We start from the raw sequence: 12,859 nt of genomic DNA, 5'->3' as shown, positions 1-12,859 counted from the left end.
ACAAAGTGTTGAATAATAATAATAATAATAATAATATCTTTATTATTCTCTCCATCTCAAATAGTAGTACTACTATCTTTAATATATATAGATTTGAAATTCTCACAAGAAACTAAAAACTAAAAAATATTTTAAAATACAGGAGGTTGGGTTAAAAGCATGACCTAACTAAGGCTGTTGAGTTCAACTTTTAAAAGGTTCTTTTATTTTTAAAATAACCAAATATTATAAGTATTAAAACTTATGATGATATTTTCTTTATATATACCATTTCACACGTACGAAAAAATAATGACACACCGTTAAGCACTGAGTGTTTGGTTTGCAAGATTGTATCTGAGATTAAAGAAAAAATGTAAAGCTATTTCTGTTACCCTTTTTGTCATTATGAGAAATAGCAACTGTTGGACAGAAAAAAGGTTACCAAAAATTGGTCCAATGAAAAGCAAGCTTCTGAAAGAAGCTTAAACAGCTATTTATACACAAACAACATTGAATCTGTATTATTATGAGACTAATTTTCTTCGTTTCTTACTGCATGCTGCTTGGACCGGCAATGGGGGACAGCTCCGGCAAAAGCAGAAGCGGCTGGCATAGAATGGAGGCAGCAGCGGGTGAGGAGGCGAGAGAGATGCCGGAGATGAAGAGGATGCGGCAGCGACGCTGCTGTGAATAGAGGCAACGGCGGCGGCAGGATAGCAGGTATGGTTCTGCTTGGAATCCGACAACAGCTCCGGCGACAGCTAGCGGGTGAGGCGACAAGAGAGATGCCGGAGATGAAGAAGAAACGGCGGCAATGCTACTATCCAGCGAGGGACAAAGGTAAAAACTTTGGAACACCAAATGACCAAATATAAGTTTTAAATTAGAACTCTTGAAAACAAGAAATAAAATGAACTGAAAAATATCTAAACTGGGCGACGCTGGCGTGAAGTTAGACACATGGGTGATAGCGGTAGGCAACAGAATGCGAGATGAGAAAAGGAGAGGGTGGCGGTGGGCGGCTGCTGGCCGAGAGAGCCGCCGGAGCTTACCACAGCTAGGCTGGAAAATTCAGCGGGCGTGAAACGGGGAGGAATAACTGACGAGGCGGGCGACGAAGTGAGCGCCGGCAAACAACGAAGAAGCCACCGTGTCTGGCAGGCCGATAGGGAGAGAAATGGGCGCTACATAAAATTGGAATAACCAAACAGCCCTTCTGCTTCTCTACATAAAAGTTTCTAAAATTAGAAAGTTCATTATCAAACAAAGAACAATATTGCATAACATTAATTGTTGTTGTGTACAATAATATATACAATTTTATATATAATTATTAGTTTAATTGAATATGTTGAAATTACTTATAAATATATATTTATATTCAAGATATATAATTTATAAATATATTTATATTTAAATTACTAGAAGTACACATAGTTACAATTGAGTTGATTTTGATTTATTCTACTACTAGAAAAGATAATTTTGTTTAGGGGTAACTGCTTTTAAAGTCACCAACCAACTTTCCATGAATTCCGGTTTTTCCCACGAACTTTAAAAAGTTCGTGTAATGTCACGAACTTTATTGTCGGTTGCTATTTTCCCATGTCAGGTTTTCCGGTCTGATTCAAACTGTTCGTTTCCTATTAAGACAATGTCCAAATTCTTTTATCTTACTATCATTATCTTCGTCTTTGAAATAGCTTCGCGTGGGTACCTTGTACGCCTCAATCGGAACTCGGATGAAGAAGTTATGGCCATTATGATGGTACAAGGTCGCACAAAGGTCGCAGCCTTCATCAAATGGCCATAACTTCTTCCTCCGAGTTCCGATTGAAGTGTACAAGGTACCCACGAGAAGCTATTTCAAAGACGAAGATAACGATAGTAAGAAAAAAGAATTTAGACATTGTCTTAATAGGAAACGAACAGTTTGAATCAGACCGGAAAACCTGACATGGGAAAATGGCAACCGACAATAAAGTTCGTGACATTACACGAACTTTTTAAAGTTTGTGGGAAAAACCGGAATTCATGGAAAGTTGGTAACTTTAAAAGCAGTTGCCCCTTTTGTTTATAACTTTGAGTTCTATTTCTTTTTTATAATTTTCAAAATAGTATTATGCAATATTGAATTTAATTTTGATGAAAATAAATTTATTAATAGTGATTTTTTTATTAGTTTTATCATGTCTACTAAATTCTAAAAAAATATGTTTTTAGTTATAAACAATTACTCCATCTGTCAGGAGTCCCATTTTTTCAATTTAGTCCATCCATAAATAGGAATTCGGTTCACTCTTACCATAAATGGTAATAGGGTCCCACATTCCACCAACTCATTCACTCACATTTCATTCAAAACTAATATATACAAGTGAGACCCATGTTCCACTAAATTTTTTCCACTCACTTTTCTTAATATTTCTTAAAATCCGTGCCGAAAGGAAAGAGACTTCTAATGGCGGACGGAGGGAGTATGTTGCAATTTCAAAACTTATGAACTACTGGTTTGTTATTGTTTTTCTTATGTTTTTGTTTGCATTTATGAATACTTATGTTTGTTAATCGAAACTGGTGAACTATTTATTCGTTCAAATAGTTTACTTTTGTTATTTCTTTTATTTTATATTACTACACTCATATCAAATAGTATTAAAATAGTATACTATCATCTGCTAAAATATGAAATGTTTCATTAAGAGTGAGTTGAGAGAAGTACAAATATCTTTTTATTGTTGTTTATAATTATTTTAATTGTTTATAATATTACAAATACTTATTTTAATTAGTTCTACATGTAAATATATTTTATATTTATTTACTCTATATTCTTTATTTTAAGTTAATATATCTTCATTATTTAAAAAATTTTTGTTATGTGCATAGCACAGGTGTTAATACTAGTTTTATGGAGTAATAAAATGTGAGTGCAAAAAAGTTGTTTGTCACAAATTTTAGGGAAAGTTTGGTTTTTCTCAGAAACTATAAAAATTGCGTCTAATGTCACGAACTTTATCGGATCGTGCAAATTTTCCAAACTACCGACCTGACGACATATTTCCATTAAAAACTTATCCCACGTGGCATGGCAGAGGCGTGACTTGGCAAAATTTTTGACTGGACACAAAACGATGTCGTTTTATGCTTTTTTTTATTGAATCTTCTTTACACAGCGCTGATTTCATCCCTAAACCGTTTGTCGAAGATTTCACTCTTGTCGGTTACGTTTTCCGTCGATTGAATTGGGGTTGCTCTTTCGAAATCAGCCAAAAAGAGGTCCTGAATTAGGGTTAAGCCAGAAATTTTGCCAAGTCATGCCTTCCGCATGCCACGTGGGATACGTTTTTAACGGAAATATGCCACCGGGTCAGGTAGTTTGGGCAATTTGCACGATCCGATAAACTTCGTGACTTTAGACGCAACTTTTATAGTTTGTAGGAAAAATTAAACTTTCCCCAAAATTTATGACTTTTTAGGCAATTTACCCTACTTTATTTCATGGATGGAAGTATAATATTTAGGCCTTCAAAATTTAACTCGTTATAATTTTGGGGCAATATAGTGTGCAAAACAAAACCTTTAGCCCAAATCAAGTCCAACTGAAATCCAATATAATCTTTTTCCTTTTATATTTAATCTCCATAAAATTATAAACTATTGTGCAATATAAATAAATATAAATCATGTTTAAGATGGGAAGATCGGGTTTGCTAGTTCGGGTTGGCAAGTTAAGAGCATTAGCCCGATTGGATTGACAAGTATAAACTGTTGTGTAATAGTTTAAACTTTTATATGTGTATTTCCTTCAAATCTCAAATCATAGCACAGTTTCAACAATCTAGATCCCAAATGGCTAAATCAAATCCCATATCACGTAATAAAGAGGTGGACAAACAAACAAATTACTTAATTAAACCTGAGAAATAAAAACAAATAGTCCACATTTATTTTCTTATAGCATGATAGTAGCTAAGTTTGATTTCCAACTTAACTTACATTACGGACAGTAATTAATCTAAAAGACACACATGAAGCAAAAAGTGAAATCAAGTAGCAATAAACATACATAAAGCAGAAGATGGAATCAAATGGAATTGTTTAGTTGCGTGGATTGATTGTGTAGTAAGTTTGTAGAAAAGTAAGGCAAAGCAGAAAAGTGGCGGCAGCGAGAGCTATAGCAGCCCATGGGCTCCGAAAATTCGTATTGATGAGGTCGGCCATCCATGTCTTGGTTTTGCTGTTGCAGTGCTCATTAATCCTCATCTTCACCTCATAAAAAAGACCAAAGTTTGAGAATCCATAGGTATCGATGCTTTTAAATATATGAAGCACATCTTCATCGCTTGCCAACACGCTGATCAGTATGCCTTTCTCCCGCAGCACCTTTACATCTTTAGCATTTATGATCAACGTTTTCATGAAATTAATGAATGATGTCACGCCATAGTCTGTGTCTATTCCCTCCGACATCTCCAGTGCAATAAAATTGGAGTAGATCAATATGTCATCATCGCTGACGAACAAGACAGGAAGGTGGAGTTGAGCGAACAAGCCGAAGGAGAAGAAGCTGATGTCGGTCAAACAACGTGAACTCCCCCGGAGATGAATACCCTTTGCTATCAGATCTGACACCGACCGAAAAGGACTGTCCACCACTTGCAACAAACTTGGTGTGAGTTTATTCGATGATTCCCTTGGTTGATTATATTTCTTGATAAGCCGCCAAAAGAGACTTGAAATTTGTTGGGTCTCAACAAGGCGAAGGGAGGTGCGGCGCCATGCTTCGAGTAGGTGAAGAGGCTCTTCTTCTTCTTCTCCTTCTTCTTCTTGTGTCCATGGGAGTTGTGTCATACTGTAATCCCCATAAAAATCGTAGCTCAAGTACTGGCACAACAATAATTGGTGTCGAGGGTGTATTAAGGAGATGATCCATAATGGAATCTGATTTTCCAGCATACATATATCACGTGACAAGAACAACATAGCAGACACTCCCATGCGTTCATGCATCCGGGAATTAGTTATGTCCCCATCCATACCTAATCCATGCATATAGCATATGAGGAAGCAAGCGTCGCGAAGCATCATTTCACCCAATTCCTCATCAGTGTAGCCATCTGCTCCGCCATAGAAATGGCGAATTTCATCTATCCGCTCATAGATGTTGCTTAGAAGGGAGCTTTTTCGGTCAGCGCCTCCGCAAATAATATCTCGTAGCTCGTCCTTGAATGGCTCCAATAGCACCAACTGTGGATCCCGGCGGTGGTGGTATGGGCCCAGGGAAACAACTACTGGCTCATAAATGTGCGTCTTGCCCCGTCGCAGCTGCACCGGCACTCTGTGCAGCATGCGCCGCTGAGATTTTGGGATGTCGATAATGAAAGTTTCCTCTTCTCTGTCTGCCATGAATTTAAAAGCTAGATCTTCACATTTTAATGGAATTATGAAACTTCATAGTGTTACACACATAAAAGTGGCTATTACTGGTGAAATAAGCATAGATTAAAATAAGGGGGTTATTGATTAGAAATATCACAAACCTGACATAGATTTAAATTATTGGCTCAAAGATGTTGCTTTTCTTTCTTCAATGTAAAAATTGATTTTTAATATTGAGTTTGAGATTGATGAATGATTGCTTAAGAATGAGTTCGGTTCTGGTGAGTGGTGAGAGATCAAACCAGTGATATATGTGGCTATAATTCTACACTAATAAGATAAATTTGGATATTGTTTATGCTTTCTTTTTATTTTTGGCCCAAAATAAAACTTGATTGGGCCCATGACATTTCCTTGACGTTTTCATTTTTCCCGAAATAAAAGCATTTCTTATTTGTGTTGACAAATCATAGCCATTCAAATTATTAATTTTTTGCTTCAAATTTTTTATTTAGACTGATATAGGATATTAGCCGTTAAAATGATATTCAACCAATTTTTCATTATGTTTTAATATTTTATCCATCCAAAAAATAGTAATTCCTCCGTCTCATAAATGTTGAGTCGTATTCTTTTCTAGGCCGTCACATTAATATAGCTAAATCATTTTCATTTTTAGCAAAATCCAACACACCTGATATCTAGTAATTTATTCTCCTATTTTTTTCTCTATCACTTTATTCTTACTTCATTTAACTCCTTAAATATTTATTCCTTAATTACTGTACCAAAAACAAATATGTCAGCATTAATCAGATAAAAAGAATATTAATAGTAAAAGACACATATTTAAAGGTATAAAAGTGTTGAAATATCATTAGTGAAAATGAGTATAATAGATAGGACATACTCCCTTTGTGCATGAAAAATAGTCTTATTTTATCATTTTTGGATGTTTACAAAATAGTCTCATTTATAAAAATGAAAAAGTTTTTTTTTTCATAATTTACTCACTTTTTCTCCTCTCCCTATACTTTACTTACTTTTTTCCCATATATCTCTCTTATTTTTGCAACTTTTTTCTCATTCTTTCTTACTTTATCAATTTTTATTAAAACTTTTATCTTCTACAGATAAAACTTGTATCTTCTACAGCTTTTACGGCGAGTCAGAACGGAAGGAGCGAGGAAGGAGGCTGAATTAAAGGGAAATATAAGACAAATATAGAAAAAATTAAAAAGAAAGAATCAACCGCCTTGGCAAATTAAAAATACCGCCTTGGCAAATTAAAAATTACAACTGAGGTCAAGAGGGCTCGAACTCAACACCTCATACATTGATGTCTAAGCTCCTTGCCGCTAGGACAAAGGCTCTGGACAAGTTTCATTTAGAGGGAGTTGAGAGGAGTACATTTCTCTTTTAGTTGCTCCCGGGCAGGAAGGGCGCTAGCGTGATGAAGAAGGGTGAAAGGAAACCCGACGCAGAAAGGCGTTGGAGGACGGCGAGGAAGGGCGGTGGGCGTGGCGGTGTGGTAGCGATGCACGGGGCAATTCCGCTGATTGAGAGAGAAAGAGGGAGAGGCAGCTCGGGCGGTAAGCTGTACACAACGACGACGATAGAGAGCTGCCAGTGATTGGAACCAGTGAAACGAGAGAGTCATGCGAATGCGAGGAGGGGAGACACGTGAGAGAAAAGTGGTGAGAGGAGGCGGCGCACATTTTACCCTGACATTCAAACTATACATTGAGACATTTAGGGTTACAACCGAGACATTGCATTTAGGTCCTTAAGTAAATTCTTTTCTGTATAAATTTTTACAATTAGAGATTATTAGTAACATTTATTTTGTGAAATGGAAAATTATTGAATTATATTCAAATCAATTGTTTTAAACGCTAGATGTTAGAATTGAGAATATTATTTATCAAAAAAAAAAAAGAATTGAGAATATTAAGAAAATATTGCAAATGTACATTATACTGGACTTTGTTTTTTGTTGGATTTTATAATTTAGAAAATTTTATAATATAGAGTTGTAAATTGGATGCTAAGGCTATATCATTATGTTTTTTTGGACTACTAATTTATTGGACTTTTGTATAAATATCTTTTAAATTAAATTCTTCTTTAATTATTTAACTATATTCAATAAATTTGTTTTGCCTTTCATTGGAGTCAAAATTGGAATTGTGCTAGAGAGTTTAATTTGTCTTCAATTTGGATCAAAATTGAAATTTTATTCATCATTGCAATGCTTCTTACAATTAATTTGTCTTCCAATTCCCAAAACTCCATCATAAAGGAGAAGGACACTTTCCCAGACACCCATCATTAATCTATCTCTAATCGTCACCTTCAATTTACAATTAATTTAGTATTTTTTCAACTATTTTTAAAATTTTATTTTGTCATATTGAATGTCTAATGCATTATTGTGTTTTTTTTGGAAACAAGTACGGGAGTACCGCTAATTGAGGGAGAGCTGTATTGCAAGGTGACGCCGAGCAAGAAATAGACAAAGAACATACTGATGGATTTAGCCGGAGATGGCGCCGAATCGCCGTATGATTTTTAAGGGAATTCAAATTGGGTTCTCCAATTGAAAAATATATAAAGAGAGAGAAAGATTGCTGGTAATATTCAAGAGAGTATGGTGGAGCAACGGCCGGCTGGCGACGCCATGGCCGACCAGGAACACAGGCAGCGAGGGAGGTGGAGTCAAAGGAGGAGGAATTGTGGTAGGTGATCCTTACTGGGTAGGCGGAGGTGCTAGGACTGGAAATTGTGGTGAAGTTTTTTTTTTCTTTTCTGTTTTTAAATTGTGGTGTTAAATTATTTCAAAGGAGACGACTGAAATGAGCTTTTAATCCCCTTGCCCTTTACTTTGATTCTTTTCCTTTTTTTTCTTTTTCTTTAACTTGTCTTGGGCCAAGTTCTTTTAATTAGTATTTGAGCCAGCTTGGATAAAAGGATGGAGAAATAAATAACATTTTGAGCAGTTTAATTAGTATTTGAGCCAGCTTGGATAGAAGGATGAAGAAATAAATAACATTTTGAGTTGTTTAATTAGTATTTGAGCCAACTTGGATGAAAGGATGGAGAAATAAATAATGTTTTGAGCTGGAAATGAAGTAAAGAATTTCTTGTGAACCCGAATTAATTCACGGAATTGTGGGGACGTGTGCGGCCGGCCAGCGTCGGCCGCGACGTCTCGGGCAGCCGCAATGACTGAAAAGAGGGATAGAAGAGGCAATTTAAAAAAATTAGAGAGAAATATGGATTAACTAAAATGTTTTTTAATTAAATAACTAGATATTCTATGTTTTGTTGATCAAAACTTTATCTATTTATTTATTTAAGTTGTAGTATGATTTTTTCCAATTTGATCCTTAGTCGTGCATTTTCCTTTATTTGTATATTTTATTTTAACTAAGTCATACTCTTTGATTCTTAGTCATACATCTCCTCTTTATCATTTACTTTATTTTATTTTACTCCACTCACATCAAAAATTAAAAATGTACAAAATCATTTGCCGAATATGAAATGTTTCATTTATAGGGTTGAGAGATATACATTTTTCTTTTTGTTATTTTTTATAATATTTTTAATTATTTATAATATTTTGAATACTTATTGTAATTAACACATATTCTTAATTATAAATATCATTATATTTTCTTTATCATCTTTTTTTTAATATACTTACTTTATAATTTATCTTTTTAAAAATTTTATGTCCCGTGCTATGCACGGGTGATAACACTAGTATTTTAAAATACAAGAGGTTGGGTTAAAAGCATGACCTAACTAAGGCTGTTGAGTTCAACTTTTAAAAGGTTCTTTTATTTTTAAAATAACCAAATATTATAAGTATTAAAACTTATGATGATATTTTCTTTATATATACCAGTTCACACGTATGAAAAAATAATGACACACCGTTAAGCACTAAGTATTCGGTTTGCAAGATTGTATTCGAGATTAAATTTGTAGTGCATTTGGTTTATGAGATTCAACCTCACAACTTAATCCTAGATGAATAATCATGAGATAATTAGTCATAGCTAACCCCTTATGACTAAAATAATCTCACAATTTAATTATAGATTGTATCTTGATATTATTTTATCTTGGAAACTGAACACCACCTAGAAGTATTATATTTGTCCCATGTATTAGTAGTAATTTTCTTTTTCGTTATGTTCCATAACTATTTGCACTAATTTTATTTTAAATAAGAATTAAGCTACTTAATGAAGATATTATAGGTAATTAGGTATTTTTCTCGTTACACGAAATATCAATTACTCAACCAAAATTTAGAACTAAAAATAAAAGTGTGAATACCGTGAGATAGATGAAATACTATTTTTTTTTTCACTTTTAATCAGTAAATTGGTATGTTCTTTAGTACTTCGTTATTTTACTTCACTCCTTTTTTTTTACTTCTTTCGTCGGTTCGTCCCATAAAAAAATATGTGCACTTTTTATTTTGTACTGCCTATAAAAATATAGGTATTTTCATTTATGTAAAGTTATCCACAACTAATTATCCATAGGTTCATTGATCAATTGAGATTTTTTAAGGTAATTAGGAAATGAGATGCAATATCAGCCACTCATTTTTATTAAATGACTGGTCCAGATTTCACCACACAAAAAATATTTTAAAATTAATTTATTATAAAAGGGTAGAACAGTAATTTCATAATAATTGCTAATCTCACCTCCCTTCCATCGCCTTCCCTCCCCAATCTCCAAAACCTCTCCAGTTCCTTCTCCCGCCACCAATCGCCGCCGCCAAATCACTCCAGAGGCTCGACCTCTGCCGCAACTCCATCTCCAGCCCCCTCACCAGCCCAATCCCCTGTCGGTGGTGAGTACGGTTGTCGGCGCCCGCCGCTACGCTCGCGTCCGCTTCTTAGGGTTCCTCTACTGTTCCTGCGGCGTCGTCGGAGTCGGATTTGGCGTCGGCGAGCTCCCGAGGCTGGAGAAGGCTTGATTATCGGATCTCACCCCCCTCGACCAGATCAGATCGCCGTTGCTGGCGTGATTGAGACTCTGCGGGAGATTACTGTCGAAGAAATTGGGGGTTTGATGAGAGAGAAACTGTGGCGCCGAGATTGAGGTGAAATTGTGAGGAAAAGAGGAGCTGGAATCGAATTCTTGATCGTCGCCGCCGCTGGAGGATTGCATACTCCCGCTATTGCCGGAATCCATGGCTAAATCAATTTCTATAAAGAGAGAGGTGATTGAAGGTGTAATTGATGGAATTGGTAAACTAGCATAAAGTGATGCTGCAAAAGTTGAAAAAGGGGAAAAGGAGAGAGAATGTGAAGAATTGCACGTAAAAGGTTAGATCGTTCCATCTCCTTCAGATCACTTCAAAAATAAAAGGATCACATTCACACATACATCTCCTCGCCATCTCATCTCCTTCGTCGATTGCCGCCTCCAGCGGCGTATTCGAATTTCTGGTGAAGCCTATCGCCGGCTCCACGGCGGAGCTCCTTTGCGAGCTGCGGAGAGGCGATGTGGTCGAATTGAGTCAGACGGTTGGTGGCGGTTTCGATGTGGATCGAATCTCGCCGCCGGAGAAATATTAAACGGTGTTCATCTTCGCCTCAGGATCTGGAATTAGGTAAAATAGATATATGTATTAAATTCTATTCTACTATTCTATTCTATTCTATTTACAATGTAACATACCTTTGTTTTAGCAGTCTCGATGCAATTATGGCTAATTAATAGTTGTTATTTTCACGTTGATTACAAATTGTTTATATAAGAACAATTACGATTAATTTGTGAAATATATGGATGCAGTTTTTAATTCAATTGTATTGCTGGAATTTGTGAGTTGTGGATAATGTGTTTGTGATATTGCCTAAAATATTATTATTGACATAAATTATATAAGTTGTTGACATGAAAATATTTGTTGTTGAGTATGAAAACAATGTCAACTATATATATACAATGTCAATTATATGTAAAACATTGTTATTGACATAATTTATACGTAAAATGTTGTTGTTGACATTAATTATATGTAAAACGTTGCAGTTGACATTAATTATATAGGTCGTTGACATGAAAATGTTTATTCTTGACATGAATTATATAGCTCGCTGACATAATAACGTTTGTTGTTGACATAAATTTTATGAAAAATGTAGTTGACATGAATTATACGTAAAACGTGAGTTGTTGACATTCAATAATCTCGCTATTGATATGTGAATTATAAGTGTTATTTTTCAGTTGTTGACATTTTAATACGAGTTGTTGACATTCGATAATCTCGCTATTGATAAGTGAATTATAAGTGTTATTTGTTACTTGTTGACATTTTAATACGAGTTGTTGACATTCGATATTCTCGGTATTGATATGTGAATTTTAAGTGTTATTTGTTAGTTGTTGACATTTTAATACGAGTTGTTGACATTCGATATTCTCGGTATTGATATGTGAATTGTAAGTGTTATTTGTTAGTTGTTGACATTTTAATACGAGTTGTTGACATTCGATATTCTCGGTATTGATATGTGAATTGTAAGTGTTATTTGTTAGTTGTTGACATTTTAATACGAGTTGTTGACATTCGATATTCTCGGTATTGATATGTATAAGTGTTATTTTTTAGTTGTTGACATTTTAATACGAGTTGTTGACATTCGATATTCTCGGTATTGATATGTGAATTGTAAGTGTTATTTGTTAGTTGTTGACATTCGATATTCTCGGTATTGATATGCGAATTATACGTGTTACTTTTTAGTTGTTGACATCTTAATAAATGTTATTTTATTGAATGCTGAAGATTTGAATGTTTGATTTGAAGATTTGAAGACTTTGAAACTAGAGTTTTAGAGAGGGTTTTAGAAAATGATTCAAATACAATTTAATGAAAAGACAATTATACTCTCGTGTTGATATAATGTGATAGCTGTTGACATTAAGTTAATCTTGTGAATTAGTGGCTGAAATTGCAGCTCATTTCTCAATTATGACCAAAAATATCTCCTAACAAGACCCATTATCCATATTTATCAATTAATTTACAATTTACACCACTATTGTTTATCATTACAACTCATTAAATACTAATAATAATATGATCTCATTATCGGTTAACATTTCTTAAAGTATCCTTCTCTTTATCTCTCATACTTACTAATCGTGCATTAATTCAAATGCACATATGTTTATAGGAGGAAGAGAATATAATTTTGTATTCGTACTTCAATTTTATGTGCAAATTAATGTTTAATTTTTTATTTATTATAACTATATAATATAACTACTATGATTGTAATTTGTAAATATTCTTTTATTAAAAATAATTATAATATCTTATCCCAAAATAGTAAAAAATAAAATTATAAAAATTAAATACTGATATAAGAATAAAATGATGTTATTATATTTTAAGCGTTAATTAAAAGATGTTATATAAGTAAAACTATTAAATACTGTATTCGAAATT

General features: G+C 34.1%; 1 protein-coding gene across 1 annotated transcript; it reads right to left on the bottom strand.

Annotated features, from left to right (window-relative positions):
- Positions 1-3,909: 3,909 nt before the first annotated feature.
- On the bottom strand, positions 3,910-5,660 carry LOC125219605 (putative UPF0481 protein At3g02645). The gene is made up of 2 exons (XM_048121626.1): positions 5,526-5,660; positions 3,910-5,384 (listed from the first exon to the last, which is right to left on the bottom strand). Exons 1-2 carry the CDS (start codon positions 5,530-5,532, stop codon positions 4,084-4,086), a joined length of 1,308 nt encoding a protein of 435 aa, XP_047977583.1. The 5' UTR covers positions 5,533-5,660; the 3' UTR covers positions 3,910-4,083.
- Positions 5,661-12,859: the final 7,199 nt, after the last annotated feature.

This window comes from Salvia hispanica, chromosome 4 (assembly GCF_023119035.1).
Source record: "Salvia hispanica cultivar TCC Black 2014 chromosome 4, UniMelb_Shisp_WGS_1.0, whole genome shotgun sequence".
Taxonomy (NCBI): Eukaryota; Viridiplantae; Streptophyta; class Magnoliopsida; order Lamiales; family Lamiaceae; genus Salvia; species Salvia hispanica.
The sequence above is the reverse complement of the archived record's forward strand: the minus strand, read 5'-3'. Positions and strand labels throughout refer to the sequence as shown.